Here is a 19,504-nt window from a genome sequence, read left to right on the forward strand (position 1 = left end):
TTGCAACAGAAATTATACAACTTGTCAAAGAAACTAAGTATGGTTCATTTCTGTTTCTAATTTGCTACTCTTAAATTTTTTTGACTAGCTCAAAGATTTTTTGTCTTGTCCTTTCAGCTGAAAGGTGCCCGTAAACGATACCTGCCTGAATGTCCAAAAGTCTATCACAAATACTTCTTGAGTGCTTCTTTGTTAGGTTCTTCAAAGTCACCCAGTCATCGTTCCATCTGGTTCAGCTTCATCAAGATGATGAGGTTTACCGTGGACCAGTTATTTTACATTGCATGTCTAAAATGTAGATTATATTAACAAATGTATTGGCTTGGATGAGGGCTGCACATTGGTGCAGTGCTTAGTGCTGTTGCCTTGCAGCAAGAAGGTCCTGGGTTCAACTCCCAACCTGGGGTCTTTCTGCATGGAGTTAGCATGTTCTCCCTGTGCATGCATGGGTTCTCTCCGGGTTCTCTAACTTCCTACCACAGTCCATAAACATTTCTGTCAGGCTGACTGTTTTCTCTAAATTGTCCCTAGATGTGTGTGTGTGTGTGTGTGTGTCTGCTCTGTCTTCTCGATCCCCAGTGAGTCGTGGTGGATGGCTGCTTGTACTGAGCCAGGATCCTCTGGAGGTTTCTTCCTGTTAAAAGGGAGTTTTCCTCTCCGCTGTCGCTAAATGCTTGCTTAGTATGAGGATTGCTATAAAGTCACTCACACTAGTCAGTGACTTGTTGCAATTTGCTGGGTTTCTTATTTAGGAAACATTCTTCTGACTGGCTTCATGAACTGACCTGTATTGGAATGTTTACCATGTGAAGTGCCTTGAGACGACTCTTGTCATGATTTGGCGCTATATAAATAAAGTTGAATTGAATTCAATCATGCAGTTGTATGTACACTGAACAAAAATATCAACGCAACACTTTTGTTTATGCTCCCATTTTTCATGAGATGGACTTAAAGATCTAAAATTCATTCCAGATACACAATATTACCATTTCTCTCAAACATTGTTCACAAGTCAGTCTAAATGTGTGATAATGAGCATTTTTGCTTTGCTGAGATAATCCATCCCACCTCACAGGTGTGCCACATCAAGATGCTGATCTGACATCATGAGTAGCGCACAGGCGTGCCTTATAGTGCCCACAATAAAAGACCACCCTGGATTGTGCAGTTTTGTCTCACAGCAAAATGCCACATATGCAACAAGCATTGAGGGAGCGTACAATTGGCATGCTGACAGCAGGAATGTCAACCAGCTCTGTTGCTCGTCCATTGAATGTTCATTTCTCCAACCTAAGCCGTCTCCAAAGGCGTTTCAGAGAATATGGCAGTACATCCAACCGGCCTCACAACCGCAGACACGTGTAACCACACCAGCCCAGGACCTCCACATCCAGCAGGTTCACCTCCAAGATCATCTGAGACCAGCCACTCAGACAGCTGCTGAAACAATTGGTTTGCATAACCAAACAATTTCTGCACAAACAGTCAGAAACCGTCTCAGGGAAGCTCAACTGCATGCTTGTCATCTTCATCGGGGTCTTGACCTGACTCCAGCTCGTCGCCGTAACAGACTTGAGTGGGCAAATGCTCACATTCGATGGTGTCTGGCACGTTGGAGAGTTTATATGCGTTTATATTTTTGTTCAGTGTATTTTTGCGTGTCCCCTTTTTTTCTCTTTCTGCAGGTCTAGAAGCAGATTCTTTTAAATCTTTTGTCTTTTATTTTTATGATCTTTATGACACAATGACATTTTCAAATGTAGTGCAGATATTTAACTTGAAGAGGATGCTACACCGAGTTTATTGCAGCGTATTTATATTTTAAATAAGATGCACAAAATGTCAAAATAATGGCTACATGTGTCTACAGCACTATTAGATGCTGTTTATAAAGTTTATCAGCTAAAAAGCCTATTTGGCTTCAAGGATTTCCTTTATATTTTTGGAAATTAAAAAAAATCTACTTTTTTGTTGAAATTAAAGAGTAAAGAAACATTTGATGAACCCATTTTTCTGAATACATCTGGTTAAAAGTAAATTGGTGGCTTACATTTAATGTTTCACAGAAAAAAAAGTCCAAAACTGTTTGCTTTTGTTAATCATTTTTATTGCTGTAGATATTTTTTTCACAGTTGAAAAAAATATAGAGATCACCCACAGACTTTTCACCATAGTTAGTAAAAGGGCCCCAGTAACAAGTGACTAAAACTTGCTAAAGTGACAGAAAAAGGAACAAAAAATCTGCATAAAATCCCATTTTTCATTTCTTTCAGGTCATTTTCAGCCGTGGATTCAGTCAATTGGAAATCGACATGGACATCTGAAGCGAACCTTGTAGTCCCTGCATTTTTTACCAAATGGCTGATCTGCATTGAGGCAAATGAAGCCTAGATAGGTATTGTAGCTGAAAGATAAGAGAGTACTCAGTTAGTTCATATTATAGTTTTAAAGCAATCAAAATGTTTGTTATGATGTAAAAGGAAGTTTTAAAATGAGATTTCTTTTGATTATTTGATACAATAATAAACTAAAAACAAAGTCAAGGACTTTTGATTTTCTAACCTATAAACTAATATTATGGAAATTCAAAGGAGACTCACGCATTGAAGTACTGCCCTGTGCTTTCAGCTGGGATGTTTCCGATGACAGTGACGGCCTGAATTTCAAAAGGTCTGCGACAAATCTCTCCAGGGTATTCCTTCCGCAGGTTCCTCAGATCCTCCAGGTCACCTTTTCCACCTGGATTGTCCCGATCGTACCAACTGGTCCAGCACAGTCTCTCAATGACGGTACCCTGTGTCGGTGGAACTTAAGGAGCAAAGGACATTTATTATAAAAACACGTCTTAAATATGCGACTAATATTTATTTGCATGTTAAAGTTAAATTTTCTTACTTCCGATACTCGGTTTCATACAGGCTAGAAAAAACAAAACAATAATACCAGTTAGTGGTTTTATTTGTTTGTGAACGATTGTAATATTTAGAAAACTGTCTGAACTCACCAAGCAGCAAAACTGCAAGAACAGTGAGACTCATCTGTAAAAAAAGACATAGTTGGTTAAAAAGTAATATTTTTAAAGTGAAGTTGTGCGATGTCCAAAGTTCTCTTGACTGTCTTTTCCTTTGATCTAAAACACAACAAATAACATCTTACCAGCTTGGTCATGACTGCAGAAATCAGATGTCTGTTTTCACAGCTGCAAAACAAAATAAAGACATTTAAATGTTTTGTTTTCAAGCTTAATATTTCTTTGAATGTGAATTTTACCAACAATCAATAAAAATTCTATTTTCTTTTAGAAGTTTAAGAATGTTTTGTTTTCTTACCTGTAAAAATCAGGAGGAGCTTAGCAAGAGAACCTCTCTGTTACACAGGATGGTTGTGTGTACCTCAGCCTTTTATGCTAACACATCCCTGCCTGTGGCACCAATTCTTTAACACAAATATGTGGCTCCTGATTGAATATTTTCCATGGAGTTTGCTGCATTTTTACACATAAAAGGGAGAGAGACCAGTTCTGCAAGACAGACTCCCAAAAAGTCTGGTTTTAAATGCACATAAACAAGCTGGCTAGGCTACTCTTTCTTTGTGTTTTGACTCAAGCACATGATGCTAAGCATGCACCAGCATGACAAAAATTACTTCTGTCAAAGAAGATAGATGAAGACAAAAATGCAAACGCACTTTAAACTTTTATATGTATTAATTTACGCTGGTGCATAAATGCATAACGAGTAGTTTCCATGCAGCATGCAGTTATGATTATGATTAGTTAGCTTTTTATTGTTTTTTAAGTGAAAGACTCAGTAAGTTGCGTATGTGTACCTATTACTTTTCATAGTAACACCCTGATCATGGCTGCAGAAATCAGATGCTGATTTTCACTGCTGCAAACAAAAATACTGACATTTTTTTCACAATAAATATATCTTTCAATGCAAATGTTGTTAAAAACTGATGAAATTGTTTTTTTTTTCTTTTAGAAGTTTTAGGAAATTTTTATTTTTTCTCACCTACAAAACCAGGAAGCAAGAGGCCCTCTCTGTTCCATATGTAGGTTATGCATGCCTCAGCCTCTCATACTGATACGTCACCCCTTCAGGCACAAATTCTTTAACACAAAAAGCTGATCCTAATTGAATGTTCTCTTGAGTGTTTTGCTGCATTTTCACACATAAAATGGAAAAAGACCAGTTCTGCAGGACAGGCTTTTAAGGAAACATTAGTCAGATGTTAGTGGCTAATTTTAGTTTATCAAGATCTGGCGTTCTTATTCTGAAGATCATGTAGGTCTTTCACTTACATTGGTTAGATAGTTTTGTCTGGGAATGAAATCAATACAGTAAAATTATATTAGACTGTTAAAGTACATATTATGCTTTCTCTTCCAGGAGCTCATCACTCGTGGGAGGGGCCACAGGGGTGAGGTCAGACTCACCTCGACCTAAAGCTCTATTTCCAGACTTGTTACAAATTAAAAACAAAAGGTCTTTCTGTGTATTTTCTGCATTTATCAGAGTTCATTTAATGATTATTTGTATTTTTCCACAAAGTTCTTGTGTTTTTAACCTGAAAAACCAAAAAAAAAGACTCTATGTTCACTTTTCTTTGTAGAACTTAAAAATCCCGATTCAGGACATTAAAAGTTCTTAATCAAACTACAAATTTCAGCACTAAGATCTTTCTACTTGTCTTTGATTAACAAAATCAAAAGAAGACTTTTCTTGCATTTTGAAGACAATATTTGCTTATTTAAAATTGCTTTTAGTTAGAAGTCCTCAACTGGCCCTTGGAAGTCAAAGCACACCTAGTACAGACGGCCCCAGGAACAAACGCATGACAGAAGGACATCATTCTTTTATAAAAATGCAATAAATAAAAGAAAGATCTGCAAAACATGAAGATAAAGCAATCTTCTACGTGGTTAGTTCTAACAGGAGATTCATTCACTCATAAGGAAGGTGGACATGGACGTCTGAAGTACCACTGTAGTCCCTGCAGCGGCCAGTCATCTACAGGTATTGTAGCTGAAATATAACAGAAGATACTGAGATCTGAGGTAGTGTAGAAGATCAATTATAGGAGGTGTTGATATTTATATTTGCAACAGAAATTATACAACTTGTCAAAGAAACTGTGTATGGTTCATTTCTGTTTCTAATTTGCTACTCTTAAAATTTTTTGACTAGCTCAAAGATTTTTTGTCTTGTCCTTTCAGCTGAAAGGTGCCCGTAAACGATACCTGCCTGAATGTCCAAAAGTCTATCACAAATACTTCTTGAGTGCTTCTTTGTTAGGTTCTTCAAAGGCACCCAGTCATCGTTCCATCTGGTTCAGCTTCATCAAGATGATGAGGTTTACCGTGGACCAGTTATTTTACATTGCATGTCTAAAATGTAGATTATATTAACAAATGTATTGGCTTGGATGAGGGCTGCACATTGGTGCAGTGCTTAGTGCTGTTGCCTTGCAGCAAGAAGGTCATGGGTTCAACTCCCAACCTGGGGTCTTTCTGCATGGAGTTAGCATGTTCTCCCTGTGCATGCATGGGTTCTCTCCGGGTTCTCTAACTTCCTACCACAGTCCATAAACATTTCTGTCAGGCTGACTGTTTTCTCTAAATTGTCCCTAGATGTGTGTGTGTGTGTGTGTGTGTGTGTGTGTGTGTGTGTGTGTGTGTGTGTGTGTGTGTGTGTGTGTGTGTATGTGTCTGCTCTGTCTTCTCGATCCCCAGTGAGTCGTGGTGGATGGCTGCTTGTACTGAGCCAGGATCCTCTGGAGGTTTCTTCCTGTTAAAAGGGAGTTTTCCTCTCCGCTGTCGCTAAATGCTTGCTTAGTATGAGGATTGCTGTAAAGTCACTCACACTAGTCAGTGACTTGTTGCAATTTGCTGGGTTTTTTATTTAGGAAACATTCTTCTGACTGGCTTCATGAACTGACCTGTATTGGAATGTTTACCATGTGAAGTGCCTTGAGACGACTCTTGTCATGATTTGGCGCTATATAAATAAAGTTGAATTGAATTCAATCATGCAGTTGTATGTACACTGAACAAAAATATCAACGCAACACTTTTGTTTATGCTCCCATTTTTCATGAGATGGACTTAAAGATCTAAAATTCATTCCAGATACACAATATTACCATTTCTCTCAAACATTGTTCACAAGTCAGTTTAAATGTGTGATAATGAGCATTTTTGCTTTGCTGAGATAATCCATCCCACCTCACAGGTGTGCCACATCAAGATGCTGATCTGACATCATGAGTAGCGCACAGGCGTGCCTTATAGTGCCCACAATAAAAGACCACCCTGGATTGTGCAGTTTTGTCTCACAGCAAAATGCCACATATGCAACAAGCATTGAGGGAGCGTACAATTGGCATGCTGACAGCAGGAATGTCAACCAGCTCTGTTGCTCGTCCATTGAATGTTCATTTCTCCAACCTAAGCCGTCTCCAAAGGCGTTTCAGAGAATATGGCAGTACATCCAACCGGCCTCACAACCGCAGACACGTGTAACCACACCAGCCCAGGACCTCCACATCCAGCAGGTTCACCTCCAAGATCATCTGAGACCAGCCACTCAGACAGCTGCTGAAACAATTGGTTTGCATAACCAAACAATTTCTGCACAAACAGTCAGAAACCGTCTCAGGGAAGCTCAACTGCATGCTTGTCATCTTCATCGGGGTCTTGACCTGACTCCAGCTCGTCGCCGTAACAGACTTGAGTGGGCAAATGCTCACATTCGATGGTGTCTGGCACGTTGGAGAGTTTATATGCGTTTATATTTTTGTTCAGTGTATTTTTGCGTGTCCCCTTTTTTTCTCTTTCTGCAGGTCTAGAAGCAGATTCTTTTAAATCTTTTGTCTTTTATTTTTATGATCTTTATGACACAATGACATTTTCAAATGTAGTGCAGATATTTAACTTGAAGAGGATGCTACACCGAGTTTATTGCAGCGTATTTATATTTTAAATAAGATGCACAAAATGTCAAAATAATGGCTACATGTGTCTACAGCACTATTAGATGCTGTTTATAAAGTTTATCAGCTAAAAAGCTTTTTTGGCTTCAAGGATTTCCTTTATATTTTTGGAAATTAAAAAAAATCTACTTTTTTGTTGAAATTAAAAAGTAAAGCAACATTTGATGAACCCATTTTTCTGAATACATCTGGTTAAAAGTAAATTGGTGGCTTACATTTAATGTTTCACAGAAAAAAAGCCCAAAACTGTTTGCTTTTGTTAATCATTTTTATTGCTGTAGATATTTTTTTCACAGTTGAAAAAAATATAGAGATCACCCACAGACTTTTCACCATAGTTAGTAAAAGGGCCCCAATAACAAGTGACTAAAACTTGCTAAAGTGACAGAAAAAGGAACAAAAATCTGCATAAAATCCCATTTTTCATTTCTTTCAGGTCATTTTCAGCCGTGGATTCAGTCAATTGGAATTCGACATGGACATCTGAAGCGAACCTTGTAGTCCCTGCATTTTTTACCAAATGGCTGATCTGCATTGAGGCAAATGAAGCCTAGATAGGTATTGTAGCTGAAAGATAAGAGAGTACTCAGTTAGTTCATATTATAGTTTTAAAACAATCAAAATGTTTGTTATGATGTAAAAGGAAGTTTTAAAATGAGATTTTTTTGATTATTTGATACAATAATAAACTACAAAGAAAGTCACGGACTTTTGATTTTCTAACCTATAAACTAATATTATGGAAATTCAAAGGAGACTCACGCATTGAAGTACTGCCCTGTGCTTTCAGCTGGGATGTGTCCGATGACAGTGACAGCCTGAATTTCAAAAGGTCTGCGACAAATCTCTCCAGGGTATTCCTTCCGCAGGTTCCTCAGATCCTCCAGGTCACCTTTTCCACCTGGATTGTCCCGATCGTACCAACTGGTCCAGCACAGTCTCTCAATGATGGGACCCTGTGACGGTGGAACTTCAGGAGCAAAGGACATTTATTATAAAAACACGTCTTAAATATGCGACTAATATTTACTTGTATGTTAAAGTTAAATTTTCTTACTTCCGATACTCGGTTTCATACAGGCTAGACAAAACAAAACAATAATACCAGTTAGTGGTTTTATTTGTTTGTGAACGATTGTAATATTTAGAAAACTGTATGAACTCACCAAGCAGCAAAACTGCAAGAACAGTGAGACTCATCTGTAAAAAAAGACATAGTTGGTTAAAAAGTAACATTTTTAAAGTGAAGTTGTGCGATGTCCAAAGTTCTCTTGACTGTCTTTTCCTTTGATCTAAAACACAACAAATAACATCTTACCAGCTTGGTCATGACTGCAGAAATCAGATGTCTGTTTTCACAGCTGCAAAACAAAATAAGACAATTCAATGTTTTGTTTTCAAGCTTAATATTTCTTTGAATGTGAATTTTACCAACAATCAACAAAAATTCTATTTTCTTTTAGAAGTTTAAGAATGTTTTGTTTTCTTACCTGTAAAAACCAGGAGGAACTTAGCAAGAGAACCTCTCTGTTACACAGGATGGTTGTGTGTACCGCAGCCTTTTTATGCCAACACATCCCTGCCTGTGGCACCAATTCTTTAACACAAATATGTGGCTCCTGATTGAATATTTTCCATGGAGTTTGCTGCATTTTTACACATAAAAGGGAGAGAGACCAGTTCTGCAGGACAGACTCCCAAAAAGTCTGGTTTTAAATGCACATAAACAAGCTAGCTTGGCTACTCTTTCTTTATGTTTTGACTCAAGCACATGATGCTAAGCATGCACCAACATCAGAAGTCACATCCTGAGTGGCGGCCAACTTCAGGATGGGATTCAAGTTCTTGTGTGAGCCTTGAGCGCAGCTTTGTTATATTTATACTCGTTACAGAGAAAACTTGCTCACAAAGATAAGTTTATTTTCACTCTACATTGTAAAGAATGAAAATAAAGTTTTCACAACCATCTCGCGGGCCAGATTTAACCCGCTTGTGGGCCGGATGCGGCCCGCATATTTGACACCCCTGAGTTAAAGACTCAGCAGCTGATCTATAATAGCAGTAAGTTGCGTATGTGTACCTATTACTTTTCATAGCAACACCCTGATCATGGCTGCAGAAATCAGATGCTGGTTTTCACTGCTGCAAACAAAAATACAGATTTTTTTTCACAATAAAATATCTTTCAATGCAAATTTTGTTAAAAACTGATTAAAATCTTTTTTTTCTTTTACAAGTTTTACAAATGTTTATTTTTTCTTACCTGCAAAACCAGGAAGCAAGAGGCCCTCTCTGTTCCATATGTTAATTATGCACGCCTCAGCCTCTCATACTGATACGTCACCCCTTCAGGCACAAATTCTTTAACACAAAAAGCTGATCCTAACTGAAAGTTCTCTGAGTGTTTTGCTGCATTTTCACACATAAAATGTAAGAAGACCAGTTCTGAAGGACAGGCTTTTAAGGAAACATTAGTCAGTTAGTGGCTGATTTAAGTTTATCAAGATCTGGCATTCTTATTCTGAATATCATGTAGGTCTTTCATTTACATTGGTTAGATAGTTTAGTCCGGTCATGAAATCATCCATCCATCCATCTTCTGAACCCGCTTTGTCCACGAGGGGTCGCGTGCAGTCAACAGGCAAGTAGGTGGGGTACACCATGGATAGAGAGCCAATCCATCGCAGGGCAACACAGAGACACACAGGACAAACAACCATGCACACACACACTCACACCTAAGGACAATTTGGACAGACCAATCAACCTAACAGTCATGTTTTTGGACTGTGGGAGGAAGCCGGAGTACCCGGAGAGAACCCACGCATGCACAGGGAGAACACGCAAACTCCATGCAGAAAGAGCCCAGGCCGGGAATCGAACCCAGGACCTTCTCGCTGCAAGGCAACAGCCCTAACCACTGCGTCACTGCGCAGCCATGGCATGAAATCAATACAGTAAAATTATATTAAACTATTAAAGTACATATTATGTTTTCTCTTCCAGGAGCTCATCACTCATGGGAGGGGCCACAGGGGTGAGGTCAGACTCACCTCGACCTAAAGCTCTATTTCCAGAGCTTGTAACAAATGAAAAGCAAAATGTCTTTCTTTGTATTTTCTGCGTTTATCAGAACTCATTTAATGAATTTGCATTTTTCCACAAAGTTCATGTATTTTTAACCTGACAAACCAAAAAAAAAAAAAAAGACTGTTCATGTTTCTTTGTTGAACTTAAAATCCTGAATCAGGACATTAAAAGTTCTTAATCAAACTACAAATATCGGCACTTAGATCTTTCTACTTGTCTTTGATTAAAAAAAATCAAAAGAAGACTTTTCTTGCATTTTGAAGACAATATTTGCTTATTTAAAATTGCTTTTAGTTAAACGTCCTCGACTGGCCCTTTGAAGTCAAAGCACACCTAGTACAGACGGCCCCAGGAACAAACGCATGACAGAAGGACATCATTCTTTTATAAAAACGCAATAAATAAAAGAAAGATCTGCAAACAATAAGATAAAGCAATCTTCTCCGTGGTTAGTTCTAACAGGAGACTCATTCACTCATAAGGAAGGTGGACATGGACGTCTGAAGTACCACTGTAGTCCCTGCAGTGGCCAGTTATCTACAGGTATTGTAGCTGAAATATAACAGAATATACTGTGATCTGAGGTACTGTAGAAAATCAATTATAGGAGGTTTTGATATTTATATTTGTAACAGAAATTATACAACTTGTCAAAGAAACTAAGTATGGTTAATTTCTGTTTCCAATCTGTTACTTGTTGGGTAAAAACAGTATTGGATACAAGCGGTATGGAAATAATTTAGTCTGGGCACCATCTAGTGTTTTTAAATTAAACGAAGGTTCATTTGATCATACTTTGTTAGTACTCTGTAGCTCCGGCAGGGAGGTTCGACCTTGCTTTGCAGGTCTGCAGGTCCTGTTATCAGAAAGACTTCTGTTATACCAAGCACCTGGGAATGTTTTTCTCCCTGGGTGAGAGTCTGTGAAGGGAGTGGGTGTGTTTATCTTTTATTGTGTATGTGCTCTGTATTTTCAATAAAACCTTTCTGCAGACTTTTGCCAGTCGAGAGACCGGACAGACAGCTGGTGTGTATCTTCTTTCTCTCCGATTTTGCAAAGTCTGATGGTTGATTATTGGTGATTGGTATTGATAATCTATAACCTGATAACTTTAACCCCCTTGTGTGTTGGACTTTCTTTGAGGTAATCCTGGATGGAATAATAAAATTACCCAACATTTTGGTGCCGTAAGACCCGCTGTGCACGCCGGAAGCTGGGTGATGCTCCACCGGCCGGCTGAATAGCTCTGCAGACGACCTTCAGCCTACGGCTCCACGCGCCGGACTTCAGGTTGAGTCCACCACGCAGGGGGGAGTCAGTGAGTACCTCTTTTTTGCAGCCTTGCATATAAAAAGGTGGTTGACTTGACAGTGTGTTCAGGGCTGGACTGGGACAAAAATTCAGCCCGGGCATTTTGACTGGAGACCGGCCCACCACCAGTTTTTTTTTAGAAAAGACATTACGCCTTACGCTTTTTCTGACACACACCAACGTTCACTTTCTTGTTGGTAATATTTATGTATCAATCTAATAAACGTAAACCTACCCCATCCTTCCTGTCCTGGTATTCTAAAAAGTACTTAGTAAAAAGGAAAAAAGACCACATAATTAAGGTAGCACCCCAAACAATCTCTAACACTTGGTAGAAACCTGACATTAAAACAGAGATAACTATTAATCAATAATTAATATTAATATAAAAAAAAGACTTTTATGGAAATTTTCATGAACTGTTTTGTTACCACACCAACTAGGAAATATTTTTACAATACATTTAAAAAAGAAAGGAGATAGAGAAAGGCGAGATAAAATAACTTAATTGACCATCTGAAGTCTTTTTAGAGATTGTACTGGTGCAGTATCTAGAAAATGTGGGGAAAATGCTGACATCATATTCAATATTTACTTCTGTAACTATTTGTTAATACCGTGAATCCTCTAATATTGGCCTGTATTCAATTAATGGGCCGGGTAACATATTTTGGCCGGTGTCGGAGTTGGCGGAGGTGAATAATGGCCGTTTTTTGTATTGTGGCCGGGTGGAATGTGGTAACAAGCAAGTACCACAGGGGGGAGTTTTTGTCACCAGTCTCACTTTTGATTTGCCAGTGATGGACCGTGAGGGTAACTTTAACCATGGCAGGTGCGGAGACGAAGAGGAGGCGAGAATTAGATATCAAGTTCAAAAAGAACGTGCTGATTATGCTGCAGAACACTCTGGGGAGCAGTAGGGGTTGCATGAACTAGTCACAAGTCGACTTCACCACTCTATAGTGACTTTTTATGCCTGTCATCGACTAGTCGCTGTCACGTGATAATGACCGGCAAGATGCAGTCCTCGGAAAAGACAGAAGCCTGCTGTCAGCAGGTGACAAGCTCCTGCGCTTCGGGAAGCAACGCGCTGTGCCAGAGTGTCGGTACTGACACCCGCCGTAAAACAGACATTTAACCAAATTGTGACGTTTACCCTCTTGAAATTTAACCTTCCCCTCACCCCCATCCTAACCTCATATTAACCAACTTGCGTATGCAAAGCTCTGATTGTTGACGTGCTCCAGACATCTGCGTCCTGAGCACGGCCACAGTAACATTATCAAATCAGGTGTCGCCACCTCAAAAACTAATTTAACATGCGATCGTTCATGTCGGCTCATTTCCTTTTATGTTTTCTGTCTTTTCTTCTTTACTTGTGCCTGATTTGTTTCGCTGCTGTGGAGCGGGGCGCATCACCTGTTTTGTCCTCGGTGACGCACCTCACCGATGTGGCCGGCAAGCACTCCGCTGTTTTTGCGGTCGGTAGATCTTTTAGAACTGCAGTTCAAAGGTAACTCATAAGGTGAATATATATGAACCCAGGTAGCAGTTTCTCTTTAGGATTGAGAGGAGATGCAGGAAGATAATAAACAGACAGGACAGAAAAATAGTCAAATAAAAACAAGTTAGTTTTTGTACCTGGTGGTTGCAACAAACAGACACCATCAGAAGTGAGGAACAGAAAATGAAATAATTATTTTAATGTTTAGAGCAGCAGGAACTCCGAGAGGCTGCAGGCGCATCAGTTAGTTTGTGGCTGCTGCGCAGGGGGAGGGCGGAGAGGGCTGAAGCAGAAACTACCGTTGTTAAAAGAAATGTGTTTAACTTTGAAAATGTGGGCGCTATTTTAATCGTCAAAAACTTCAGCGAACCATTAGTTCATTTTGCTCAAATAGAAATTGAGGCCTGCCTCTTCTTCGGCCTTCTGGTCCTCCTTCCAATAAAGGCCTGGAGCTTGATGAGCTTGAGTCAAATACAGGCCCGGGCCTGTATTAGAGGATTTACGGTATGTTGTTAGTACGAGTTGCAGTATTCATAGCTATCCTGTTAGGGTGTGTAATTGTTGGATGGAATCTTTAACAAAACACATAATTAATAAATTATTTGTGTATGATTGTGTGCATTTAGAATATCTATATTAAAGTCTCCACAAACACTAACTTATGATTATTTGTATTTAATTCTACTGCACATTTCTGAAAATTTGTTCTGAAAAATAACTCATTATTAATAATTAATTATGAAATATTTTGTTTACAAATGAAATTCTTACCTTCTTAACTAAAAATTTAACTTTAAGTTAATATTTATCATCCAAACGAAATATTTAACTATTTAACTAAATATTTTGTTTTCAAACCAAATATGTATCTTCTTACCAAAATATTTCACTTTTTAACTAAATATTTCACTTGCAAACTAAGTATACATGTTTTTATAAATGTTAAATGTTTTACCAAATAGTTTGAAGTTGAAACATTTCTTAATGAATAAACAATGACTTTGAAATATTAATTCCTTTTTAATTTCTCATATGACAGGCTAAATAACTGACATTATTGTTAATTTTAACTGTGTAACTTTACAAACAGCATCTCATGGAGGACAATATAAATAGAACTTTGAAGTTCTATTTATATCCAATTTATAGTCAAATGATCAAATAAGTGTTTATTTGAATAGTCGTAAATCACATCATTGGGAGAAGGTTTTCACAATGATTTCATTTTAAGTAGTACTGCTAAAATGCAGAGACATATTTATTAATATTTTACTAGTCTATTAATAGTTTTTTCAATACTTTCTGCATAACCGGCCCTTTAAGAGCATTCATGATCTTTATGTGGCCAAAAATGAAAATGAATTTGACATCCCTGATTTAAGTTCTACACATTTAAAATGAAAATAAGAAATAAAAGTATTTCTGTCTCCTCCCTCTGCCTTATACCTGCCCCCAGGCAAAACTGTTAGAGCCTCCCCTGCACAGTCACCAGCCTTCTATCAGCTACGTAAAAAAGAATCCTGTTGACATTTGTTCATAACTTTTCTTCAAGTCATTCATGTAATCTAAAATGTAAACAGTTTCTCTATTAACTGTTCAGCTGCTCGGATGATTGAGTCTGGACATCTCCTATTTCTTCTCGATGTTTCTTTCTCTTCAGATCCAAACTGACACCATGGCCAGCAGCTTTTACAGCAAACATCGGCTAATAAACGGATCCGCTGATGATCAAATGGACCCGAGTTTAGATGTCACCCGCCTTTATTGCCAATAAAACAAAAAGAAGAAAAAAATGGTGGGGATCAAGGAGACGGCCGGCCGAGCAGCATAAAGACACCACAGCGTTGTCTCTTTTTGTTTTTGTTTCAGTCAAGCTTAACTAAAGGACAAATCACGTTCTGTTTCAACTCATACGGATGATTCGTTTTTTTACGGGACGGTTGGCAACCCTAAAAATGAACTGTCAGTAACATCATAGCACCCGGCCAACAGTAGAAACTCCGTATAATAAACAGTAAGATGAGTTATTGTAACTGACTTTAAAAAGTTAGCAAGCAGGACGATGACAATAAACTACACCTGAACTTGGTTTAAATTTGACCCAGATAACTTCTTACCTGAAATTCGGTTCTGCCACTCGGACAGGCGGTCGGCTCGGGTTTCTCCTCCTCCTCCCTCTTTTCTTCTCCATCATGTCACTGGGCTGAGGCTCCATCACTTCCTAAATAGATTTTACTTGAACCTTCACTACCAAACAACTGTGAGATTTTAACACATGTGCCAGCATCAGCCTGAAGGGCCAGTTTTTTTTTAGTCGAATTTTCTCCGCTCCTCCTTTCCGTTTTTTGTTCTCCATTTTGTTAAGCTCGTCTGTTTGTTTACTGAGACTCAAACAACTGGCGGGTGCATCAGGCCTCTGGCTATTGGTCCAGCCCAGAGTGTATTATGGCCAATTGTCCAATCCACCAACTTTTACGAGGCGTCGTGTGGTGCGGCGTGGACAAGTTGTCCGCAACAACTAGAGGCCAGAAAAAGAAAAAAAAAACACTGGCCCATAAAAGATGAAAGGGTCAGCCCAGCGGGCAGTTGCCCGCTAAGCCCTATGGTCAGTCCAGCGCTGAGTGTATTTTACATTTGTGTCTGCCTTCCGAACACGGGAGACGTTCCGTGTTTTAGCGAGAGGGCTCGGACCTGTTCCGATTGAAATAGATATTGAAATAGAAGGAACGGGGGGAGGGGGGGGGGGGGCCCGCTAAGTCGTGTCCTAGGTCCAGCTGTTTTGATAACGGGCCTGTTTCGATTCAAATAGAGGTCGAAATAGATGGAACAGGAGGTCAAAACGCTACTGGAAAGGTTTTAATGAGGTCTGTGTCACGGAGGACACAGTCTGCCCCGCTGTGAGCATTGTGGGTAGTGTTACACCCCTCTGTGGGCTCAGCTAGGAAGGTGAGGGGAATATACATAAAATGGACCAGTATAACAAAAAGTGACCCTTATTGGGGGAGAAAAAGGCTTGACTAAGCAAAACCAAACTCAAGGTGTCCTTGTATTTTCAAAGGTTTTATTACAAAAAAAAAAGAACCAAAAGAAGGGCCAAAAAACCCTTTCCTAGAAATTACCAAGTTAACATTAATTAATTAACTGAAACTGATCAGAGGACCAACCGCTCTATAAATCCTATAATTAATCTCCTTTATTTAAAAGGGAATGAAACTCAAAAAGAGGCAACCCCCCCCCCCCCCCCCCCCCTCCCAGTTGGTTAAACAAAAAGGTTTGTTTGAAAGACAAACCAACCAAAAACACTGAATAAACCAAAAGTGTCCAAACCACTAAAAATAGCTCAGGAACTCAGACTTCAAAAGGGGAAAACCCCACCTGGTAATTTACCAAAGGTAGTCTAAATGACTCACCAAACCAAAAATTACCAGTTTAACTTAACTAATCCCAAACACGCACAAAAGTCTTAAAGTTGTTTCTTCGCAAGAAACAAAGTGGTTTAAACCACAAAACCATCAGACAAGTTTACCACCAAGGGGAGAGAACCACACGTTGCTGCTGCAACCACCAAACATTTCTCTCCCCTGATGAGCTCCAGCTGGCCGCTTTTGAAGAGCCAGCTGATGAGGTGCAAAGTCCCAGCTGGCGTGACTGCTGCTCTGGAGCTGTCCATGGTCCTGAAAGTACGGACAGCTTACCAAGGAGCCGCTGTCCACGGTGCTGCTCTGCTGCTGCTGCTGCTGCTGAACAGGGAATGGCGCACAGCACACCACTGGGCTCCAAAACGGCGGCGGCCGTAACATCCCCACCCTTAAGAGAAAAAAAAAAGGTGGGGGTGGGGGGTTGGGGGCGTGGACAAAGAATTTACAACCATTCCTACGAAATGCACCACCATCTCTTTTCTTAAAAAACTCAAGATACATTAAAACTTAACAGTAACCTCCTTTCACACAACCAGGGCATCCCGCTAACTGCCTATGGGGAGCTTCTCTAACTCAACCCTCACTCTTCATGCGGGTTGAGGCGGGCAGATTAAGCACATGTGTTTTTGGACACATACAAACCGGTGACGACGAGGGGTGGCCCATTGGCAAGCCCGTCCCCCATCACCCTGGGGTGCTCCCGAGATGTCTGCAGGACACAGACAACACTAGCCTTATGCCGCAACCCTAAAAAAAACAACAAACGGCAACACCCTAAAGAGGGTGAAGCCCTTGTGCCTACAAGGGGCCCTGGAAGGAGGAGTTAAAACAAAAATGTATGTATCTGTGATATGTATCTATGATTGGACGTTACAGGTTACCATAACTTCTGGGACAACCCATCAGCAATGATGTTGTTAGTCCCCTTCTTGTGTCGAACCTCGATGGTATATTCCTGTAGGATGAGCGCCCACCGCATGAGCCGCTGGTTCTGGTTATACATCCTACTGAGGAAGGTCAAAGGGTTATGGTCTGTGAATACTACTGTAGGAGAACAACTGGAAATGCAAACGTGGAAATGCTGCAGTGAAAGGAGTAGAGCCAATGTTTCCTTTTCGATGGTGGAATAGTGCAGTTGGTGTCGGTTGAACTTCTTAGAAAAATAACAGACCGGATGATCAATACCAGCCGAATCTTCCTGGATCAGCACACTTCCAGCGGCTACAGCGCTGGCATCAACTTCCAGCTTGAACGGCCTGGCCAGATCGGGTGCAACCAGGACAGGAGCAGAGCACAGCAGCAGCTTGGCTGCCTCAAAAGAGGCTTGGCACTCCAAAGTCCATTCAAACTTCCTTTTGGGACTTAGCTGATCTGTGAGAGGAAGAACAACGGCAGAAAAATTTCGACAAAACCCCTGTAGTATCCAACCATGCCCAGGAATCGTCTCAGTTCTCGGTGAGTAGAGGGAGGAGGAAACGTCATCATTGCCTTCACCTTTTCATGCAGGACCTTTACTTTCCCCTGCCCAGCTTCTTTACCCAAGTAAGTGACAGTAGCCCTAACAAAGTCACATTTTGCCAAGTTCAGGGTCAGGTTGGCCTGCACAAGACGATCAAATAACTGAGTGAGCGTGTGGAGGTGTTCTTCCCAGGTGTCTGTATAAACAATAATATCGTCGAGGTAAGCACTACAATGTGAGAGGCCAGAAGGAACAGTATTAATTAGCCTTTGGAAGATAGCAGGTGTATTTTTCATGCCAAAGGGTGATACAGTATACTGTAAAAAGGCATTTGGGGTAACAAAAGCCGACAAAAGAGAAGCTTCTTCGGTTAACGGTACCTGCCAAAATCCCTTTAACAGGTCCAACTTAGTCACAAGCTTGGAAGGTCCCACACTGTCGACGCAATCATCTATACGGGGTAGAGGATATGAGTCTGAGATGGTAACCACATTCAACTTTCTGTAATCGGTTATAAACCGAGCGGTTCCATCTGGTTTCCTCTCCACCAGACAGGGTGAACTCCAGGGACTCCTGCTGGGAATCGCAAAGCCATTTTTCAACAAGTACTCTGTTTCTTCTCTCATAGGCCTTCTTTTCTCAGGACTAACATGGTACGGATGCTGTCTAATGGGTTTGGCTTCACTCACCTCAACATGATGCGCTAACACAGTAGTCTGAGTGGGCACATCAACAAACAGACTCTTCCTAGTGTGAATTAACTTCGCCAAGTCTCCAGCTATTTCAGGTGACACATGTGTTAACCGTCCTTCCAGTTCCTTAAGTGCCTCGGAGTTATTTAACCGAGGACTACAACCAGAGGGGAAGTCTTCTCCAACTTCACCAGCTTCCTGTGGTACCACAGGTTGATTCGCAGCATCTGGTACTACAACACAAGTTACAGGTTTAGGCAAAGGGGAACCTTCTTCATAGCGCTTCAACATGTTAACATGACACACCCTGCTTTTCTGTCTCCTGGCAGGTGTGTGTAGCACATAATTTGTGTCCCCAAGCTTACTCAGGATCTCAAATGGTCCCTCAAATTTGGTGCTGAGAGCAGAATTGGACAAAGGAGTTAGAACCAGTACTTTGTCTCCAACTGCAAAGTTACGTCTGGTTGCCGTCTTATCATACTGGACCTTCATTTTCAGTTTGGCTTTGTCCAAATGAGTTTTAGCAATAGCGTTTGCTTCCTTTAATCTTTTCTGGAAAAGGTGGACATACTCTTGCACTTTTCTGTTAGGTGGATCAGAACAAAGAAATCTCTCTTTTAGAGCTTTCCACGAGGAGTGTGTCCAAACACAAGCTGGACAGGCCTAAAACCAAGAGAATCCTGCACAGCCTCACGAGCAGCAAACAACACGAAGGGTAATCCTTCTTCCCAAATTTTGTTTTTATCTAAGCAGTACTTGGTCAGCATGGCCTTTAAAGTTTGGTGCCATATTTCCAAAGTGCCCTGACTCTGAGAATGATACGCGGATGACATGACATGTGTGATTCCTAAGGTTTTTGTCACCTGTTTGAACAGTTTTGATTTAAAGTTTGTCCCTTGGTCAGTCTGTAATACCTTTGGTAACCCAAAGATGGAGAAGAAATGGGTTAGAGCTCTGATTGTAGACCTTGTGGTGATGGAGTTCAGCGGTATGGCCTCCAGAAACCGTGTAGCTGAACACATAAGGGTTA

General features: G+C 40.2%; 2 protein-coding genes and 1 long non-coding RNA gene across 5 annotated transcripts in view; 1 reads left to right on the forward strand and 2 right to left on the reverse strand.

Moving 5' to 3' along the window:
* The window catches only part of LOC139062506 (uncharacterized), a 265,098-nt gene that overhangs the window by 76,297 nt on the left and 169,297 nt on the right, over positions 1-19,504 (forward strand). The gene's annotated exons all lie outside the window — the stretch shown is intronic.
* On the reverse strand, positions 2,089-3,397 carry LOC129165270 (cartilage intermediate layer protein 2-like). The gene is made up of 6 exons (XM_054747991.2): positions 3,333-3,397; positions 3,160-3,202; positions 3,008-3,041; positions 2,899-2,922; positions 2,604-2,811; positions 2,089-2,407 (listed from the first exon to the last, which is right to left on the reverse strand). The coding sequence occupies exons 2-6, from the start codon at positions 3,169-3,171 to the stop codon at positions 2,296-2,298; spliced, it is 390 nt and encodes a 129-aa protein (XP_054603966.1). The 5' UTR covers positions 3,172-3,202; positions 3,333-3,397; the 3' UTR covers positions 2,089-2,295.
* The window catches only part of LOC129165277 (cartilage intermediate layer protein 2-like), a 64,851-nt gene continuing 52,595 nt past the window's right edge, over positions 7,249-19,504 (reverse strand). The window contains exons 1-6 of one of the 3 annotated variants that reach the window (XM_070543507.1): positions 8,490-8,547; positions 8,318-8,360; positions 8,166-8,199; positions 8,057-8,080; positions 7,762-7,969; positions 7,249-7,566 (exon numbers count right to left, since the gene is read on the reverse strand). In XM_070543507.1, coding sequence (XP_070399608.1) covers positions 7,455-7,566; positions 7,762-7,969; positions 8,057-8,080; positions 8,166-8,199; positions 8,318-8,329 — 390 coding nt within the window. In that variant the 5' untranslated portion in view covers positions 8,330-8,360; positions 8,490-8,547 and the 3' untranslated portion in view covers positions 7,249-7,454. Of the gene's footprint in view, positions 7,567-7,761; positions 7,970-8,056; positions 8,081-8,165; positions 8,200-8,317; positions 8,361-8,489; positions 8,548-19,504 lie in introns of those variants that run through there. The other 2 variants (XM_070543509.1, XM_070543510.1) reach the window with 2 other exon arrangements.

This window comes from Nothobranchius furzeri, chromosome 2 (genome assembly GCF_043380555.1).
Source record: "Nothobranchius furzeri strain GRZ-AD chromosome 2, NfurGRZ-RIMD1, whole genome shotgun sequence".
NCBI classification, from domain to species: Eukaryota; Metazoa; Chordata; class Actinopteri; order Cyprinodontiformes; family Nothobranchiidae; genus Nothobranchius; species Nothobranchius furzeri.

Coding starts and splice junctions, on each gene's coding strand:
- LOC129165270 (XM_054747991.2), bottom strand. Junction 2,923..3,007: donor TCTTGCAGTTTTGCTGCTTG/GTGAGTTCAGAC, acceptor TGTTTTTTCTAG/CCTGTATGAAACCGAGTATC. Junction 2,812..2,898: donor TATGAAACCGAGTATCGGAA/GTAAGAAAATTT, acceptor TTGCTCCTTAAG/TTCCACCGACACAGGGTACC.